The sequence below is a fragment of the Salvelinus fontinalis genome, chromosome 14 (assembly GCF_029448725.1).
Source record: "Salvelinus fontinalis isolate EN_2023a chromosome 14, ASM2944872v1, whole genome shotgun sequence".
Classification (NCBI taxonomy): Eukaryota; Metazoa; Chordata; class Actinopteri; order Salmoniformes; family Salmonidae; genus Salvelinus; species Salvelinus fontinalis.
The window spans coordinates 12,207,957-12,230,390 of NC_074678.1; the positions used below are offsets into that span (position 1 = coordinate 12,207,957).

At 47.6% G+C, this 22,434-nt stretch overlaps 1 protein-coding gene across 1 annotated transcript in view; it reads left to right on the forward strand.

Moving 5' to 3' along the window:
- herc2 (HECT and RLD domain containing E3 ubiquitin protein ligase 2) overlaps positions 1 to 22,434 on the forward strand; it is a 341,136-nt gene that overhangs the window by 36,523 nt on the left and 282,179 nt on the right. Inside the window, exons 7-15 of the mRNA XM_055943959.1 lie at positions 39 to 180; positions 884 to 988; positions 3,651 to 3,822; positions 5,406 to 5,579; positions 12,527 to 12,715; positions 13,589 to 13,740; positions 14,068 to 14,225; positions 15,510 to 15,623; positions 20,014 to 20,265. Of these exons, the coding sequence (XP_055799934.1) occupies positions 39 to 180; positions 884 to 988; positions 3,651 to 3,822; positions 5,406 to 5,579; positions 12,527 to 12,715; positions 13,589 to 13,740; positions 14,068 to 14,225; positions 15,510 to 15,623; positions 20,014 to 20,265 (1,458 nt within the window). The remainder of the gene's footprint in view (positions 1 to 38; positions 181 to 883; positions 989 to 3,650; positions 3,823 to 5,405; positions 5,580 to 12,526; positions 12,716 to 13,588; positions 13,741 to 14,067; positions 14,226 to 15,509; positions 15,624 to 20,013; positions 20,266 to 22,434) is intronic.

Sequence of the window (22,434 nt, forward strand, 5' to 3'; positions counted from 1 at the left end):
GTGTCCTGTGTGTCTTAACATATTGGTACTTTGATCAGGTGACGACGCGGACCTGTGCAGTGAGCTGCTCCAGGAGTCCCTGGACGCTCTGCGGGCCCTCCCAGAAGCCACTCTGTTTGACGAGGGCACCGTGTCGTCTGTCTGGCTGGAGGTCGTGGAGAGAGCCACCAAGTTCCTCAGGTCAGTAGTACCTGCTGCCTGGGTTGTCCTGGCCTAGCTCCCAGCACTGACTGGCCAGTTCCTCAGGCCTTCCTGCTGCCTGGGTTGTCCTGTGACGTCCATGGTTCTGCCAGTGACGTGTTATTGAAACTGTGGTTGGTTTTCAGTGACGTGTTATTGAAACTGTGTGGTTGGTTTTCAGTGACGTGTGGTTGAAACGGTGTGGTTGGTTTTCAGTGACGTGTTATTGAAACTGTGGTTGGTTTTCAGTGACGTGTTATTGAAACTGTGTGGTTGGTTTTCAGTGACGTGTGGTTGAAACGGTGTGGTTGGTTTTCAGTGACGTGTTATTGAAACTGTGGTTGGTTTTCAGTGACGTGTTATTGAAACTGTGGTTGGTTTTCAGTGACGTGTGGTTGAAACGGTGTGGTTGGTTTTCAGTGACGTGTTATTGAAACGGTGTGGTTGGTTTTCAGTGACGCGTGGTTGGTTTTCAGTGACGTGTCATTGAAACTGTGTGGTTGGTTTTCAGTGACGTGTGGTTGAAACGGTGTGGTTGGTTTTCAGTGACGCGTGGTTGGTTTTCAGTGACGTGTTATTGAAACTGTGGTTGGTTTTCAGTGACGTGTGGTTGAAACGGTGTGGTTGGTTTTCAGTGACGTGTTATTGAAACTGTGGTTGGTTTTCAGTGACGTGTCATTGAAACAGTGTGGTTGGTTTTCAGTGACGTCCATGGAAGTGGCAGTACCAAAGGCAGCATCCCACTACAGGACCAACACCTGGCCTTGGCCATCCTGCTGGAGCTGGCAGTGCAGAGGGGCACTCTGAGGTAGGACCCCTTCTGACAAAACACTAATACTCAACTCTAGGACTGGGGCTTGGGGTTACCACTAGCGTGTGCTACACCACTGCTTATAAATATAAGTTTAGTATTACTGTAAGAAGTCTAAGATGTGTTAATGAAATGATATCTAGCTCAGGGCTCCAGCTATGCATGTGGTTTCCTAACTAGCTAGCTAAGTGGCTAGATGTCAACATCACCGATGTCTTTTGAGATGGAGACGAGGAAACAATAAAAATACTTTTGGGATTCATTCTCTGTGACTGCACATAACCCTCATATCACACAGCACCTACCACACCCCTTATATCATACAGCACCTACCACACCCCTCATATCACACAGCACCTACCACACCCCTCATATCACACAGCACCTACCACACCCCTCATATCACACAGCACCTACCACACCCCTCATATCACACAGCACCTACCACACCCCTCATATCACACAGCACCTACCACACCCCTCATATCACACAGCACCTACCACACCCCTCATATCACACAGCACCTACCACACCCCTCATATCACACAGCACCTACCACACCCCTCATATCACACAGCACCTACCACACCCCTCATATCACACAGCACCTACCACACCCCTCATATCACACAGCACCTACCACACCCCTCATATCACACAGCACCTACCACACCCCTCATATCACACAGCACCTACCACACCCCTCATATCACACAGCACCTACCACACCCCTCATATCACACAGCACCTACCACACCCCTCATATCACACAGCACCTACCACACCCCTCATATCACACAGTACCTACCACACCCCTCATATCACACAGCACCTACCACACCCCTCATATCACACAGCACCTACCACACCCCTCATATCACACAGCACCTACCACACCCCTCATATCACACAGCACCTACCACACCCCTCATATCACACAGCACCTACCACACCCCTCATATCACACAGCACCTACCACACCCCTCATATCACACAGCACCTACCACACCCCTCATATCACACAGTACCTACCACACCCCTCATATCACACAGCACCTACCACACCCCTCATATCATACAGCACCTACCACACCCCTCATATCACACAGCACCTACCACACCCCTCATATCACACAGCACCTACCACACCCCTCATATCACACAGCACCTACCACACCCCTCATTTCACACAGCACCTACCACACCCCTCATATCACACAGCACCTACCACACCCCTCATTTCATACAGCACCTACCACACCCCTCATTTCACACAGCACCTACCACACCCCTCATATCATACAGCACCTACCACACCCCTCATATCATACAGCACCTACCACACCCCTCATATCATACAGCACCTACCACACCCCTCATATCACACAGCACCTACCACACCCCTCATATCACACAGCACCTACCACACCCCTCATATCACACAGCACCTACCACACCCCTCATATCACACAGCACCTACCACACCCCTCATATCACACAGCACCTACCACACCCCTCATATCACACAGCACCTACCACACCCCTCATATCACACAGCACCTACCACACCCCTCATATCATACAGCACCTACCACACCCCTCATATCATACAGCACCTACCACACCCCTCATATCACACAGCACCTACCACACCCCTCATATCATACAGCACCTACCACACCCCTCATATCATACAGCACCTACCACACCCCTCATATCATACAGCACCTACCACACCCCTCATATCACACAGCACCTACCACACCCCTCATATCACACAGCACCTACCACACCCCTCATATCACACAGCACCTACCACACCCCTCATATCATACAGCACCTACCACACCCCTCATATCACACAGCACCTACCACACCCCTCATTTCACACAGCACCTACCACACCCCTCATATCACACAGCACCTACCACACCCCTCATATCACACAGCACCTACCACACCCCTCATATCACACAGCACCTACCACACCCCTCATATCACACAGCACCTACCACACCCCTCATATCACACAGCACCTACCACACCCCTCATATCACACAGCACCTACCACACCCCTCATATCACACAGCACCTACCACACCCCTCATATCACACAGCACCTACCACACCCCTCATATCACACAGCACCTACCACACCCCTCATATCACACAGCACCTACCACACCCCTCATATCACACAGCACCTACCACACCCCTCATATCACACAGCACCTACCACACCCCTCATATCACACAGCACCTACCACACCCCTCATTTCACACAGCACCTACCACACCCCTCATATCACACAGCACCTACCACACCCCTCATTTCACACAGCACCTACCACACCCCTCATATCACACAGCACCTACCACACCCCTCATTTCACACAGCACCTACCACACCCCTCATATCACACAGCACCTACCACACCCCTCATATCACACAGCACCTACCACACCCCTCATTTCACACAGCACCTACCACACCCCTCATTTCACACAGCACCTACCACACCCCTCATTTCACACAGCACCTGTCTACTGTCCTGCTACTGCTCTATTCTCTTCTCCATCCTGCTACTGCTGCGTCAGTGGGACAGCACTTACCATGCCCATAGTATCGTACTCTAGTTCCTCTATTCTCTTCTCCAGCCAGCTGCTGTCTGCCGTCCTGCTACTGCTGCGTCTGTGGGACAGTGGGACCAGGGAGATGGACAATGAGCGCTCCACCCAGGGGACCAGCGCCCCCCTCCTCCCCCTCCTGCAGCGTTTTCACAACATCCACAGCAGCAAGGAGGAACCCAGTCCTGATGAGGAGATGGAGGTGAGCTCAGGGCCTGTGTTCACAATGCTTTTCTGTATAAAGCTGATTTTTAGGATCAGTTTTACCTTTTTTAGATCACAATCAATAGGATTTACCTGGACATGGGGGACCTGATCTTAGAGGAGCACTCTGAGACACCTGGTCTCATTGCTCTCCTGGTCCCGGGTTGCATCAAAACCCATTTATTTGTCTTTCTTCTAAACTAAGTACTAAGCCTAAGCAAATACAGTTCCTTCAGGAAGTATTCACACCCCTTGACTTTATCCACATGTTGTTGCGTTACAGCCTGAGTTTAAAATGGGATACATTGAGATGTTTTGGGGGGGGCTGGCCTGCACACAATACCCCATAATATCGGTGGAATTATGTTTTTCGAAAAGCTGCTATGTCTTGAGTCAATAGGTATTTACCCCCTTTGTTATTCACCCCCCTTTGTTATTTACACCCTTTGTTATTCACCCCCTTTGTTATTCACCCCCTTTGTTATTCACCCCCTTTGTTATTCACCCCCTTTGTTATTCACCCCCTTTGTTATTCACCCCCTTTGTTATTCACCCCCCTTTGTTATTCACCCCCTTTGTTATTCACCCCCTTTGTTATTCACCCCCTTTGTTATTCACCCCCTTTGTTATTCACCCCCTTTGTTATTCACCCCCTTTGTTATTCACCCCCTTTGTTATTCACCCCCTTTGTTATTCACCCCCTTTGTTATTCACCCCCTTTGTTATTCACCCCCTTTGTTATTCACCCCCTTTGTTATTCACCCCCTTTGTTATTCACCCCCTTTGTTATTTACCCCCTTTGTTATTCACCCCCTTTGTTATTTACCCCCTTTGTTATTCACCCCCTTTGTTATTCACCCCCTTTATGGCCTAAATAAGTTTGAGCGTTCTACTAAGCTGTCTATAATTGTTTTAAGAGCGTCATGCCAAGGATCATTTCGCTACTTGATGTGTGAATTTTAAGACCACTTGAAGTATCAACAAAAAACCAATCTCTTATTCAATGCGTTTCTGTGGGCTAACAGCAGTGAGGCCAAATTCGAATGAAGCTAAGCACAGGCAACATTCTAGAGGGGAAAAAACCCTGAAGCAGCTTTTCAACAAACACTGGGAGATGCAGGACAACTACCTAAAACAGAAACCAAACGTCGTTGGGAGGTAACGGGGCGTCGTCATGAGGTAACGGGGCGTCGTCATGAGGTAACGGGGCGTCGTCATGAGGTAACGGGGCGTCGTCATGAGGTAACGGGGCGTCGTCATGAGGTAACGGGACGTCGTCGGGAGGTAACGGGGCGTCGTCATGAGGTAACGGGGCGTCGTCATGAGGTAACGGGGCGTCGTCATGAGGTAACGGGGCGTCGTCATGAGGTAACGGGGCGTCGTCATGAGGTAACGGGGCGTCGTCATGAGGTAACGGGACTTCATTAGGAGGTATTGTGTGTAGATGGATGAGACATCAATTGACTCCATTGTGAATTCAAGCTGTAACACAATAAAATGTAAGTCTAAGGATATGAATCCTTTCTGAAGTCTCTCTACCGCCTTCAGTTCACAGTCGTTTTCTCTGTTCTTCCTCCCCAGATCCTGGGGGCCCCTCTGAGTCCCAATGAGAGTTTCCTGCGCTACCTGACGCTGCCCCAGGACAATGACTTGGCTATCGACCTGAGACAGACGGCTGTGGTCATCATGGCTCACCTGGACCGCCTGGCCGCCCCCTGCTCTCCCTCGCACTGCATCTCCCCCACCTCCCACAAGGTACTACTACCGTCTGGCCTTGGCCCTGCTACTGTGTGCTGTACACTGTTAAGACAGCGCTACTCAGCTTCCCGGTCTTCAGTGTTTCCGTTGATCAGCATCGGGTATCTGTAAGGCTCTCCTCAGATTTTAATGATCTTTCATTTCTTTGAGAATCCTAAAGAGCTTGCTTGGAGCTTTTTCTTGAAACTATGAGAGCCAGGATTAGGGCTGCACAATTAAATCAAAATTGTGATATCGACATGTGCACTATCCATATCGTAAAAGATGCAGCAAAGTCTTTCTCTCTCAAATGCTACGTGTTACACGTTTTTTATAGTTTTACTCTGTCGTCTCACTCCAGTCCCCCCCCCCCCCCCCCCCCCCCCTCTCTCATGCGGCTGCTTGCTTCCGACATACGTGACACACCAAGCCCCACACCCCCTGTCACTCAATCAGGAGAAAATGGCTGCTTCAGTCTGCAGGCTTCAGTCTGCTAGCTTCAGTCTGCTAGCCCATGCAGTCAACTCACTCAACAAGAACAAATGCTGCTTTCAACTTTGCTTCTTCACATCCACCATGTTTTCTGTGTCTTTATCTCTGCAAACCGCTTCTTAGTTAGTATTAGCAACCTATCACATGTCTAAAAACATTTGCAGTAGCCGCTAATTGCTAACTAGCTAGCTGGCTAGCTAAATGCATTGAGCTAGCGAAGATTATTGCGCTAGGGCAAATCTGACTAGGAAACGTTAGCTCTAATACAGGCTAGCATGTTGGTTGTGCAACGTCATGCTCTGAATTAGAAACGGGCGGCAGCTAGCTTTGCGGTTACAGAGTAGCGTTGGGCCAGTAATCGAAAGGTCGCTGGTTCGGATATCCCTAGCAGACAAGGTGAAAAAGGTGTCGATGTGCCCTTGAGCAAGGCCTTTAACCCTAATTTGCTCCAGGGGCTCTGTACTACCATGACTGACCCTGTAAAACAACACATTTCACTGCACCTATCTGGTGTAACAATAAAATAGTATTTTTACTGAATATAACATCTCAATTCAAATGTAATTAGGGTTCCCTGGGAACCGCTGACCAACACTTTGGTTTCTACTCTGTCACAACTCCTACTATACTGACCTTTTCATTCATTGTCATGCCAACCAACACCAACCATAGAATTAGAAGATCCTACTCATTATATTTCTATAATAATAACATATAGTCATGTATTCATACATTGTTTAGGTATGGGAGGGTTCTGGTTCCGCCAACCTGGCGACCAAAGTGTTTTTGATCAAAATAGCAATATTTGAAAAGATTGCAATTTTGATTTTTGGAACATATCGTGTAGCCCTAGTCAGGATGGCCTTCACTCTGTTACTAACTTCTCTCTCTCTCTCTCTCTGTCTGTGTTACTAACTTCTCTCTCTCTGTCTGTGTTACTAACTTCTCTCTCTCTGTCTGTGTTACTAACTTCTCTCTCTCTGTCTGTGTTACTAACTTCTCTCTCTCTGTCTGTGTTAACTAACGTCTCTCTCTCTGTCTGTGTTAACTAACTTCTCTCTCTCTGTCTGTGTTACCAACTTCTCTCTCTCTGTCTGTGTTACTAACTTCTCTCTCTCTCTCTCTCTCTCTCTCTCTCTGTCTGTGTTACTCTCTCTCTCTCTCTCTGTCTGTGTTACTAACTTCTCTCTCTCTGTCTGTGTTACTAACGTCTCTCTGTCTGTCTCTCTGTCTGTGTTACTAACTTCTCTCTCTCTGTCTGTGTTACTAACGTCTCTCTGTCTGTGTTACTAACTTCTCTCTCTGTCTGTGTTACTAACTTCTCTCTCTCTGTCTGTGTTACTAACGTCTCTCTCTCTGTCTGTGTTACTAACTTCTCTCTCTCTCTCTGTCTGTGTTACTAACTTCTCTCTCTCTGTCTGTGTGTTACTAACTTCTCTCTCTCTGTCTGTGTTACTAACTTCTCTCTCTCTCTCTGTCTGTGTGTTACTAACTTCTCTCTCTCTCTCTGTCTGTGTGTTACTAACTTCTCTCTCTCTGTCTGTGTGTTACTAACTTCTCTCTCTCTGTCTGTGTGTTACTAACGTCTCTCTCTCTGTCTGTGTTAACTAACGTCTCTCTCTCTCTGTCTGTGTTACCAACTTCTCTCTCTCTCTCTCTCTCTGTCTGTGTTACTAATTTCTCTCTCTCTGTCTGTGTTACTAACGTCTCTCTGTCTGTCTCTCTGTCTGTGTTACTAACTTCTCTCTCTCTGTCTCTCTGTCTGTGTTACTAACTTCTCTCTCTCTGTCTGTGTTACTAACGTCTCTCTGTCTGTGTTACTAACGTCTCTCTGTCTGTGTTACTAACTTCTCTCTCTCTGTCTGTGTTACTAACGTCTCTCTCTCTGTCTGTGTTACTAACTTCTCTCTCTCTGTCTGTGTTACTAACTTCTCTCTCTCTGTCTGTGTGTTACTAACTTCTCTCTCTCTGTCTGTGTTACTAACTTCTCTCTCTCTGTCTGTGTTACTAACGTCTCTCTCTCTGTCTGTGTGTTACTAACGTCTCTCTCTCTGTCTGTGTTACTAACTTCTCTCTCTCTGTCTGTGTGTTACTAACTTCTCTCTCTCTCTCTCTCTGTCTGTGTTACTAACTTCTCTCTCTCTCTCTCTCTCTGTCTGTGTTACTAACTTCTCTCTCTCTCTCTCTCTCTCTCTGTCTGTGTTAATAACTTCTCTCTCTCTCTCTCTCTCTCTGTCTGTGTTACTAACTTCTCTCTCTCTCTCTCTCTGTCTGTGTTACTAACTTCTCTCTCTCTCTGTCTGTGTTACTAACTTCTCTCTCTCTGTCTGTGTGTTACTAACTTCTCTCTCTCTCTCTCTGTCTGCGTTACTAACGTCTCTCTGTCTGCGTTACTAACTTCTCTCTCTCTCTCTGTGTTACTAACGTCTCTCTCTCTGTCTGTGTTACTAACTTCTCTCTCTCTGTCTGCGTGTTACTAACTTCTCTCTCTCTGTCTGTGTTACTAACTTCTCTCTCTCTGTCTGTGTTACTAACTTCTCTCTCTCTGTCTGTGCGTTCTGTTGGAGGACCATGGCAACATGCAGGTAAATGATGAAGCCATGTGTTATGCATGAAGGACTTGATGTGATGGTTTTATAAAGCTTATTCTTGCAACAGTAAGATGTGTGTTGATTACGTGGGTATATCTCACTGGTCATCCCCAAAGCCAATTCCTCCTTTGGCCGCCTTTCCTTCCAGTTCTATGCTGCCAATGACTGGAACGAATTGCAAATATCACTGAAGCTGGAGACTCAAATCTCCCTCACTAGCTTTAAGCACCAGCTGTCAGAGCAGCTCACAGATCACTACACCTGTACATAGCCCATCTGTAAATAGCCCATCCAACTACCTCATCATCCCCATACTGTATTTATTTATTTATTTTGCTCCTTTGCACCCCAGTATCTCTACTTGCACATTCATCTTCTGCACATCTATCACTCCAGTGTTTAATTGCTAAATTGTAATTATTTCCCCACTATGGCCTATTTATTACCTACCTCCCTTATCTTACCTCATTTGCACTCCCTGTATATAGACTTTTTCTCTATTGTGTTATTGATTGTCTGTTTGTTTATTCCAAGTGTAACTCTGTGTTGTTGTTTGTGTCACAATGCTTTGCTTTATCTTGGCCAGATCTCAGGTGTAAATGCGAACTTGTTCTCAACTAGCCTACCTGGTTAAATAAAGGTCTAGGGTTATATATATATAATATATTAATACCTGGTTAAATAAAGGGCAAAATAAAAACCTGTTTGGCTTAGAAGTCCCTTTCATGGGGATGCGTTGATCAATAAAATGTGATTTTTATTTGAGAGCATGGTGCAGCCAGCCAGTCTGAGACCTTCACAGAGATATGAATAGATCCTTCACAGAGATATGAATAGACCCTTTACAGAGACATGAATAGACCCTTCACAGAGATATGAATGGACCCTTCACAGAGATATGAATGGACCCTTCACAGAGATATGAATAGACCCTTCACAGAGATATGAATAGACCCTTCACAGAGACATGAATAGACCCTTCAGAGATATGAATAGGCCCTTCACAGAGATATGAATAGACCCTTCACAGAGATATGAATAGGCCCTTCACAGAGATATGAATAGGTCCTTCACAGAGATATGAATAGGCCCTTCACAGAGATATGAATAGGCCCTTCACAGAGATATGAATAGGCCCTTCACAGAGATATGAATAGGCCCTTCACAGAGATATGAATAGACCCTTCACAGAGATATGAATAGGCCCTTCACAGAGATATGAATAGGCCCTTCACAGAGATATGAATAGGCCCTTCACAGAGATATGAATAGGCCCTTCACAGAGATATGAATAGGCCCTTCACAGAGATATGAATAGGCCCTTCACAGAGATATGAATAGACCCTTCACAGAGATATGAATAGGCCCTTCACAGAGATATGAATAGGCCCTTCACAGAGATATGAATAGGCCCTTCACAGAGATATGAATAGGCCCTTCACAGAGATATGAATAGGCCCTTCACAGAGATATGAATAGGCCCTTCACAGAGATATGAATAGGCCCTTCACAGAGATATGAATAGGCCCTTCACAGAGATATGAATAGGCCCTTCACAGAGATATGAATAGGCCCTTCACAGAGATATGAATAGGCCCTTCACAGAGATATGAATAGGCCCTTCACAGAGATATGAATAGGCCCTTCACAGAGATATGAATAGGCCCTTCACAGAGATATGAATAGGCCCTTCACAGAGATATGAATAGGCCCTTCACAGAGATATGAATAGGCCCTTCACAGAGATATGAATAGGCCCTTCACAGAGATATGAATAGACCCTTCACAGAGACATGAATAGACCCTTCACAGAGACATGAATAGACCCTTCAGAGACATGAATAGACCCTTCACAGAGACATGAATAGACCCTTCACAGAGACATGAATAGACCCTTCACAGAGACATGAATAGACCCTTCACAGAGACATGAATAGACCCTTCACAGAGACATGAATAGACCCTTCACAGAGATATGAATAGACCCTTCACAGAGATATGAATAGACCCTTCACAGAGATACGAATAGACCCTTCACAGAGATGTGAATAGACCCTTCAGAGATATGAATAGGCCCTTCACAGAGATACGAATAGACCCTTCACAGAGACCCGAATAGACCCTTCACAGAGACATGAATAGACCCTTCACAGAGATATGAATAGACCCTTCACAGAGATACGAATAGACCCTTCACAGAGACATGAATAGACCCTTCACAGAGATACGAATAGACCCTTCACAGAGATACGAATAGACCCTTCACAGAGACATGAATAGACCCTTTAGGAGTATATGAATAGACCCTTTAGGAGTATATGAATAGACCCTTTAGGAGTATATGAATAGACCCTTCACAGAGATACGAATAGACCCTTCACAGAGACATGAATAGACCCTTCACAGAGATATGAATAGGCCCTTCACAGAGATACGAATAGACCCTTCACAGAGATATGAATAGACCCTTCACAGAGATACGAATAGACCCTTCACAGAGATACGAATAGACCCTTCACAGAGACCCGAATAGACCCTTCACAGAGACATGAATAGACCCTTCACAGAGACATGAATAGACCCTTCACAGAGACATGAATAGACCCTTCACAGAGACATGAATAGACCCTTCACAGAGACATGAATAGACCCTTCACAGAGACATGAATAGACCCTTCACAGAGACATGAATAGACCCTTCACAGAGACATGAATAGACCCTTCACAGAGACATGAATAGACCCTTCACAGAGATATGAATAGACCCTTTAGGAGTATATGAATAGACCCTTCACAGAGATATGAATAGACCCTTCACAGAGATATGAATAGACCCTTCACAGAAATTTGAATAGACCCTTCACGGAGATATGAATAGGCCCTTCACGGAGACATGAATAGACCCTTCACAGAGACATGAATAGACCCTTCACAGAGACATGAATAGACCCTTCACAGAGACATGAATAGACCCTTCACAGAGACATGAATAGACCCTTCACAGAGACATGAATAGACCCTTCACAGAGACATGAATAGACCCTTCACAGAGACATGAATAGACCCTTCACAGAGACATGAATAGACCCTTTAGGAGTATATGAATAGACCCTTCACAGAGATGTGAATAGACCCTTCAGAGATGTGAATAGACCCTTCAGAGATGTGAATAGACCCTTCACAGAGATGTGAATAGACCCTTCACAGAGATGTGAATAGGCCCTTCACAGAGATGTGAATAGGCCCTTCACAGAGATGTGAATAGGCCCTTCACAGAGATGTGAATAGGCCCTTCACAGAGACGTGAATAGGCCCTTCACAGAGACGTGAATAGGCCCTTCACAGAGACGTGAATAGACCCTTCACAGAGACGTGAATAGACCCTTCACAGAGACGTGAATAGACCCTTCACAGAGACGTGAATAGACCCTTCACAGAGACGTGAATAGACCCTTCACAGAGACGTGAATAGGCCCTTCACAGAGACGTGAATAGGCCCTTCACAGAGACGTGAATAGACCCTTCACAGAGACGTGAATAGACCCTTCACAGAGACGTGAATAGACCCTTCACAGAGACGTGAATAGACCCTTCACAGAGATGTGAATAGACCCTTCACAGAGATAAGAATATACCCTTTTGATAGTTGATGCTTTTGGCTACAAGGCTTTTTCTTTGCAGTGTCTACCTCATACATGGTCAGGTGATTTCCCAACTAAAGTACCAGATGTTATATTAGAATATTATTTATATATAACTCTATTCTCCATCACAGGATTTCCTTTTCCATTAACCCCTTCAATGCTACGACTACTTCATACTGTGTAGACCACTGAAGCACCAATGGCATCGCTGCATTAACCCTGTCTCTCCCGCCCCCAGGGCACTCTGCAGGAGGTGATTGGCTGGGGGCTGCTAGGCTGGAAGCTGTATGCCAACGTGAACGGTCCTGTGCAGTGCAAGGCTCTGTCGGGCCTTGGGGTTTCCCAGATAGTCTGTTCCGAGAAGGGCTTCCTCATCCTGGCTAGCAGTGGAGCCGTCTACACGCAGAACTACAAGAGCACCACACTGGTAGGAAGCAGTCAGTCACTGGAGCTCGTTCTGTCACCATTATGTCTCCCTGTGTCTGTCTCTCTGTCTCTCTGTCTCTCTCTCTGTCTCTCTCTCTGTCTCTCTCTCCGTCTCTCTCTCTCTCTCTCTCTCTCTCTCTCTCTCTCTCTCTCTCTCTCTCTCTCTCTCTCTCTCTCTCTCTCTCTCTCTGTGTGTGACTAGCACCAGTTGTCTCTCTCTCTCTGTGTGACTAGCACCGTATCAATGCCCATGATTTGGAATGAGACGTTGGACGGGCAGGTGTCCACATACTTTTGTCCATGCATGCTAATCTCAAAATTCGAAATGCACTCACACATCTGAGCTATCTCTGTCGCAGCCTCTCTCTGTCGCAGCCTCTCTCTGTCGCAGCCTCTCTCTGTCGCAGCCTCTCTCTGTCGCAGCCTCTCTCTGTCGCAGCCTCTCTCTGTCGCAGCCTCTCTCTGTCGCAGCCTCTCTCTGTCGCAGCCTCTCTCTGTCGCAGCCTCTCTCTGTCGCAGCCTCTCTCTGTCGCAGCCTCTCTCTGTCGCAGCCTCTCTCTGTCGCAGCCTCTCTCTGTCGCAGCCTCTCTCTGTCGCAGCCTCTCTCTGTCGCAGCCTCTCTCTGTCGCAGCCTCTCTCTGTCGCAGCCTCTCTCTGTCGCAGGTGCACGGTAACCGTTGAATAAGATGAGAACAAAGAAGAAGCCACACCACTGCTCTTTATGTACATAATGCTTAAGAGCAGTGATTACTAGCAAGAGCAGCAGTATGTTAAACTCCGACAGGAAATGTGTATTTCATACATCAGCCGTAATGAAAACGGTAGATATTGATCACTTCAGTGCTGATGAGGATATTGTTGTTGTCGTTGCTAGACTCCCGTGTTGGTCCACGCCCTGACCTCCAGGAAGATCGTGAAGCTGGCAGCGCATCCAGACGGACAGCACTACCTGGCCCTGTCGGCCAACGGAGAGGTCTTCTCCTGGGGCTGTGGAGACGGAGGTCGCCTTGGCCACGGAGACACCACGTAAGTTATTACGCTACCCTCAAAAAAACATGCATACGACCTGATTTCTTCTGCGTGTCTACTAAGTTGATGAATCCAGTTACTGTCTGACACCTCAGAAGTTACATTTACGTCACCGGCTCACCACACCAGCTCATCACCAGCATAGCCTGCTAAGGTTCCCCTGCTCCTAGCTGTCCTAGGTAACATCACCTGGTTCCTCTGCTCCTAGCTGTCCTAGGTAACATCACCTGGTTCCTCTGCTCCTAGCTGTCCTAGGTAACATCACCTGGTTCCTCTGCTCCTAGCTGTCCTAGGTAACATCACCTGGTTCCTCTCCCCCACCAGGTTTCTGGAGGAGCCAGCAGTGATCACAGCGTTCACAGGGAAGCAGACGGGGAAGAATGTGGTGCAGGTAGCCTGTGGGAGCACCTACAGCGCTGCGATCACAGCTGATGGAGAGTTGTACACCTGGGGCAGGGGCAACTACGGACGGCTGGGACACGGTGAGGCCTCTCCTTGACCTGTTTCTCCTGGTCACACTACTGGACTAGACCTGACCACTACTGGACTAGACCTGACCACTACTGGACTAGACCTGACCACTACTGGACTAGACCTGACCACTACTGGACTAGACCTGACCATGTTGTCTCTGTAGGTTCCAGTGAGGACCAGACTATTCCCACTACTGGACTAGACCTGACCACTACTGGACTAGACCTGACCACTACTGGACTAGACCTGACCACTACTGGACTAGACCTGACCACTACTGGACTAGACCTAACCACTACTGGACTAGACCTAACCACTACTGGACTAGACCTGACCACTACTGGACTAGACCTGACCACTACTGGACTAGACCTGACCACTACTGGAGTAGACCTAACCACTACTGGACTAGACCTGACCACTACTGGACTAGACCTGACCACTACTGGACTAGACCTGACCACTACTGGACTAGACCTGACCACTACTGGAGTAGACCTAACCACTACTGGACTAGACCTAACCACTACTGGAGTAGACCTGACCACTACTGGACTAGACCTGACCGCTACTGGACTAGACCTGACCGCTACTGGACTAGACCTGACCGCTACTGGACTAGACCTGACCGCTACTGGACTAGACCTGACCGCTACTGGACTAGACCTGACCGCTGCTGGACTAGACCTGACCGCTGCTGGACTAGACCTGACCGCTGCTGGACTAGACCTGACCGCTGCTGGACTAGACCTGACGGCTGCTGGACTAGACCTGACGACTACTGGACTAGACCTGACGACTACTGGACTAGACCTGACGACTACTGGACTAGACCTGACGACTACTGGACTAGACCTGACGACTACTGGACTAGACCTGACGACTACTGGACTAGACCTGACCACTACTGGACTAGACCTGACCACTACTGGAGTAGACCTGACCACTACTGGAGTAGACCTGACCACTACTGGAGTAGACCTGACCACTACTGGAGTAGACCTGACCACTACTGGAGTAGACCTGACCACTACTGGAGTAGACCTGACCACTACTGGACTAGACCTGACCACTACTGGACTAGACCTGACCACTACTGGACTAGACCTGACCATGTTGTCTCTGTAGGTTCCAGTGAGGACCAGACTATTCCCACTACTGGACTAGACCTGACCATGTTGTCTCTGTAGGTTCCAGTGAGGACCAGACTATTCCCACTACTGGACTAGACCTGACCATGTTGTCTCTGTAGGTTCCAGTGAGGACCAGACCTGACCATGTTGTCTCTGTAGGTTCCAGTGAGGACCAGACTATTCCCACGCTGGTGACCGCTCTGAAGGGGTTGAAGGTGCTGGATGTGGCCTGTGGAAGTGGAGATGCCCAGACCCTGGCTGTCACAGAGAACGGTGAGAGGAGAGAGGGTCTGAGACACTAGGATCAATTACTACTGGGGTCTGAGACACTAGGATCAATTACTACTGGGGTCTGAGACACTAGGATCAATTACTACTGGGGTCTGAGACACGAGGATCAATTACTACTGGGGTCTGAGACACGAGGATCAATTACTACTGGGGTCTGAGACACGAGGATCAATTACTACTGGGGTCTGAGACACGAGGATCAATTACTACTGGGGTCTGAGACACTAGGATCAATTACTACTGGGGTCTGAGACACTAGGATCAATTACTACTGGGGTCTGAGACACTAGGATCAATTACTACTGGGGTCTGAGACACGAGGATCAATTACTACTGGGGTCTGAGACACTAGGATCAATTACTACTGGGGTCTGAGACACTAGGATCAATTACTACTGGGGTCTGAGACACTAGGATCAATTACTACTGGGGTCTGAGACACGAGGATCAATTACTACTGGGGTCTGAGACACGAGGATCAATTACTACTGGGGTCTGAGACACGAGGATCAATTACTACTGGGGTCTGAGACACGAGGATCAATTACTACTGGGGTCTGAGACACGAGGATCAATTACTACTGGGGTCTGAGACACTAGGATCAATTACTACTGGGGTCTGAGACACGAGGATCAATTACTACTGGGGTCTGAGACACGAGGATCAATTACTATGGAATACTGGGGTCCGAGACACTAGGATCAATTACTATGGGATACTGGGGTCTGAGACACTAGGATCAATTACTATGGAATACTGGGGACTGAGACACTAGGATCAATTACTACTGGGGTCTGAGACACTAGGATCAATTACTACTGGGGTCTGAGACACGAGGATCAATTACTACTGGGGTCTGAGACACGAGGATCAATTACTACTGGGGTCTGAGACACTAGGATCAATTACTACTGGGGTCTGAGACACGAGGATCAATTACTACTGGGGTCTGAGACACGAGGATCAATTACTACTGGGGTCTGAGACACGAGGATCAATTACTACTGGGGTCTGAGACACTAGGATCAATTACTACTGGGGTCTGAGACACGAGGATCAATTACTACTGGGGTCTGAGACACGAGGATCAATTACTACTGGGGTCTGAGACACGAGGATCAATTACTACTGGGGTCTGAGACACGAGGATCAATTACTACTGGGGTCTGAGACACGAGGATCAATTACTACTGGGGTCTGAGACACGAGGATCAATTACTACTGGGGTCTGAGACACGAGGATCAGTTACTACTGGGGTCTGAGACACGAGGATCAGTTACTACTGGGGTCTGAGACACTAGGATCAATTACTACTGGGGTCTGAGACACTAGGATCAATTACTACTGGGGTCTGAGACACGAGGATCAATTACTACTGGGGTCTGAGACACTAGGATCAATTACTACTGGGGTCTGAGACACGAGGATCAATTACTACTGGGGTCTGAGACACGAGGATCAATTACTACTGGGGTCTGAGACACGAGGATCAATTACTACTGGGGTCTGAGACACTAGGATCAATTACTACTGGGGTCTGAGACACTAGGATCAATTACTACTGGGGTCTGAGACACGAGGATCAATTACTACTGGGGTCTGAGACACTAGGATCAATTACTATGGAATACTGGGGACGGAGACACTAGGATCAATTACTACTGGGGTCTGAGACACTAGGATCAATTACTACTGGGGTCTGAGACACGAGGATCAATTACTACTGGGGTCTGAGACACTAGGATCAGTTACTACTGGGGTCTGAGACACTAGGATCAATTACTACTGGGGTCTGAGACACGAGGATCAATTACTACTGGGGTCTGAGATACGAGGATCAATTACTACTGGGGTCTGAGACACTAGGATCAATTACTACTGGGGTCTGAGACACGAGGATCAATTACTACTGGGGTCTGAGACACGAGGATCAATTACTACTGGGGTCTGAGACACTAGGATCAATTACTACTGGGGTCTGAGACACTAGGATCAATTACTACTGGGGTCTGAGACACGAGGATCAATTACTACTGGGGTCTGAGACACTAGGATCAATTACTACTGGGGTCTGAGACACTAGGATCAATTACTACTGGGGTCTGAGACACGAGGATCAATTACTACTGGGGTCTGAGACACTAGGATCAGTTACTACTGGGGTCTGAGACACTAGGATCAATTACTACTGGGGTCTGAGACACTAGGATCAATTACTACTGGGGTCTGAGACACGAGGATCAATTACTACTGGGGTCTGAGACACTAGGATCAATTACTACTGGGGTCTGAGACACTAGGATCAATTACTACTGGGGTCTGAGACACGAGGATCAATTACTACTGGGGTCTGAGACACTAGGATCAATTACTACTGGGGTCTGAGACACTAGGATCAATTACTACTGGGGTCTGAGACACGAGGATCAATTACTACTGGGGTCTGAGACACTAGGATCAATTACTATGGAATGTTTATGGGACTTATCCTTCACTGTCATATATGTTAATTAATGTGACACACTTTTTGATTGAAAGTTGTAAGACAGAGTATTTGCCTGTAGTAGACAGAGTATGTGCCTGTAATAGACAGAGTATGTGCCTGTAGTAGACAGAGTATGTGCCTGTAGTAGACAGAGTATGTGCCTGTAGTAGACAGAGTATGTGCCTGTAGTAGACAGAGTATGTGCCTGTAGTAGACAGAGTATGTGCCTGTAGTAGACAGAGTATGTGCCTGTAGTAGACAGAGTATGTGCCTGTAGTGGACAGAGTATGTGCCTGTAGTAGGACAGAGTATGTGCCTGTAGTAGGACAGAGTATGTGCCTGTAGTAGGACAGAGTATGTGCCTGTAGTAGGACAGAGTATGTGCCTGTAGTAGGACAGAGTATGTGCCTGTAGTAGACAGAGTATGTGCCTGTAGTAGACAGAGTATGTGCCTGTAGTAGACAGAGTATGTGCCTGTAGTAGACAGAGTATGTGCCTGTAGTAGACAGAGTATGTGCCTGTAGTAGGACAGAGTATGTGCCTGTAGTAGGACAGAGTATGTGCCTGTAGTAGGACAGAGTATGTGCCTGTAGTAGGACAGAGTATGTGCCTGTAGTAGGACAGAGTATGTGCCTGTAGTAGACAGAGTATGTGCCTGTAGTAGACAGAGTATGTGCCTGTAGTAGACAGAGTATGTGCCTGTAGTAGGACAGAGTATGTGCCTGTAGTAGGACAGAGTATGTGCCTGTAGTAGGACAGAGTATGTGCCTGTAGTAGGACAGAGTATGTGCCTGTAGTAGACAGAGTATGTGCCTGTAGTAGGACAGAGTATGTGCCTGTAGTAGGACAGAGTATGGGCCTGTAGTAGACAGAGTATGGGCCTGTAGTAGGACAGAGTATGGGCCTGTAGTAGACAGAGTATGGGCCTGTAGTAGACAGAGTATGGGCCTGTAGTAGACAGAGTATGGGCCTGTAGTAGACAGAGTATGGGCCTGTAGTAGACAGAGTATGGGCCTGTAGTAGACAGAGTATGGGCCTGTAGTAGGACAGAGTATGTGCCTGTAGTAGGACAGAGTATGTGCCTGTAGTAGACAGAGTATGTGCCTGTAGTAGACAGAGTATGTGCCTGTAGTAGACAGAGTATGTGCCTGTAGTAGACAGAGTATGTGCCTGTAGTAGACAGAGTATGTGCCTGTAGTAGGACAGAGTATGTGCCTGTAGTAGGACAGAGTATGTGCCTGTAGTAGACAGAGTATGTGCCTGTAGTAGGACAGAGTATGGGCCTGTAGTAGACAGAGTATGGGCCTGTAGTAGACAGAGTATGGGCCTGTAGTAGACAGAGTATGTGCCTGTAGTAGGACAGAGTATGTGCCTGTAGTAGACAGAGTATGTGCCTGTAGTAGGACAGAGTATGTGCCTGTAGTAGGACAGAGTATGTGCCTGTAGTAGACAGAGTATGTGCCTGTAATAGACAGAGTATGTGCCTGTAGTAGGACAGAGTATGTGCCTGTAGTAGGACAGAGTATGTGCCTGTAGTAGGACAGAGTATGTGCCTGTAGTAGACAGAGTATGTGCCTGTAGTAGACAGAGTATGTGCCTGTAGTAGACAGAGTATGTGCCTGTAGTAGACAGAGTATGTGCCTGTAGTAGGACAGAGTATGTGCCTGTAGTAGACAGAGTATGTGCCTGTAGTAGACAGAGTATGTGCCTGTAGTAGACAGAGTATGTGCCTGTAGTAGACAGAGTATGTGCCTGTAGTAGACAGAGTATGTGCCTGTAGTAGACAGAGTATTTCCTCACAATTTGAAGGTGTCACACCTTTTTCCATATTTGACCCCATTGTAATGTTAGCTCCTTTACCCCCCTCCCTTGTCTCTCCCTCCAGGCCGGGTGTGGTCGTGGGGGGATGGGGACTACGGGAAGCTGGGTCGTGGAGGCAGCGACGGCTGTAAGACCCCGAAGCTGGTGGAGAAGCTTCAGGACCTGGATATAGTGAAGGTGTGCTGTGGGAGTCAGTTCTCTGTAGCCCAGACCAAGGATGGACAGGTGTACACCTGGGGGAAGGGAGATAACCAGCGCCTCGGGCACGGCACAGAGGAACATGTCCGTTACCCCAAACTGCTGGACAGTCTACAAGGTTAGTAGCCTTTATCCGTAGGACAGTCTACAAGGTTAGTAGCCTTTATCCGTAGGACAGTCTACAAGGTCAGTAGCCTTTATCCGTAGGACAGTCTACAAGGTTAGTAGCCTTTATCCGTAGGACAGTCTACAAGGTCAGTAGCCTTTATCCGTAGGACAGTCTACAAGGTTAGTAGCCTGTCTACAAGGTCAGTAGCCTTTATCCGTAGGACAGTCTACAAGGTTAGTAGCCTTTATCCGTAGGACAGTCTACAAGGTTAGTAGCCTTTATCCGTAGGACAGTCTACAAGGTTAGTAGCCTTTATCCGTAGGACAGTCTACAAGGTCAGTAGCCTTTATCCGTAGGACAGTCTACAAGGTTAGTAGCCTGTCTACAAGGTCAGTAGCCTTTATCCGTAGGACAGTCTACAAGGTCAGTAGCCTTTATCCGTAGGACAGTCTACAAGGTTAGTAGCCTTTATCCGTAGGACAGTCTACAAGGTTAGTAGCCTTTATCCGTAGGACAGTCTACAAGGTTAGTAGCCTGTCTACAAGGTCAGTAGCCTTTATCCGTAGGACAGTCTACAAGGTCAGTAGCCTTTATCCGTAGGACAGTCTACAAGGTCAGTAGCCTTTATCCGTAGGACAGTCTACAAGGTCAGTAGCCTTTATCCGTAGGACAGTCTACAAGGTCAGTAGCCTTTATCCGTAGGACAGTCTACAAGGTCAGTAGCCTTTATCCGTAGGACAGTCTCTGATTGGTCTTTGTCTCCTGTCAGAACAACAGACACGGGTCTTTGTCTCCTGTCAGAACAACAGACACGGGTCTTTGTCTCCTGTCTGAACAACAGACACGGGTCTTTGTCTCCTGTCTGAACAACAGACACGGGTCTTTGTCTCCTGTCAGAACAACAGACACGGGTCTTTGTCTCCTGTCAGAACAACAGACACGGGTCTTTGTCTCCTGTCAGAACAACAGACACGGGTCTTTGTCTCCTGTCAGAACAACAGACACGGGTCTTTGTCTCCTGTCAGAACAACAGACACGGGTCTTTGTCTCCTGTCAGAACAACAGACACGGGTCTTTGTCTCCTGTCAGAACAACAGACACGGGTCTTTGTCTCCTGCCAGAACAACAGACACGGGTCTTTGTCTCCTGTCAGAACAACAGACACGGGTCTTTGTCTCCTGTCAGAACAACAGACACGGGTCTTTGTCTCCTGTCAGAACAACAGACACGGGTCTTTGTCTCCTGTCAGAACAACAGACACGGGTCTTTGTCTCCTGTCAGAACAACAGACACGGGTCTTTGTCTCCTGCCAGAACAACAGACACGGGTCTTTGTCTCCTGTCAGAACAACAGACACGGGTCTTTGTCTCCTGTCAGAACAACAGACACGGGTCTTTGTCTCCTGTCAGAACAACAGACACGGGTCTTTGTCTCCTGTCAGAACAACAGACACGGGTCTTTGTCTCCTGTCAGAACAACAGACACGGGTCTTTGTCTCCTGTCAGAACAACAGACACGGGTCTTTGTCTCCTGTCAGAACAACAGACACGGGTCTTTGTCTCCTGTCAGAACAACAGACACGGGTCTTTGTCTCCTGTCAGAACAACAGACACGGGTCTTTGTCTCCTGTCAGAACAACAGACACGGGTCTTGGTCTCCTGTCCACTCTTCTGGGAAGGCTTTCCACTAGATGTTGGAACATTGCTGCTATAACAGCCTCCACTCTTCTGGGAAGGCTTTCCACTAGATGTTGGAACATTGCTGCTATAACAGCCTCCACTCTTCTGGGAAGGCTTTCCACTAGATGTTGGAACATTGCTGCTATAACAGCCTCCACTCTTCTGGGAAGGCTTTCCACTAGATGTTGGAACATTGCTGCTATAACAGCCTCCACTCTTCTGGGAAGGCTTTCCACTAGATGTTGGAACATTGCTGCTATAACAGCCTCCACTCTTCTGGGAAGGTTTCCACTAGATGTTGGAACATTGCTGCTATAACAGCCTCCAGTCTTCTGGGAAGGCTTTCCACTAGATGTTGGAACATTGCTGCTATAACAGCCTCCAGTCTTCTGGGAAGGCTTTCCACTAGACGTTGGAACATTGCTGCTATAACAGCCTCCACTCTTCTGGGAAGGCTTTCCACTAGATGTTGGAACATTGCTGCAGGGACTTGCTTCCA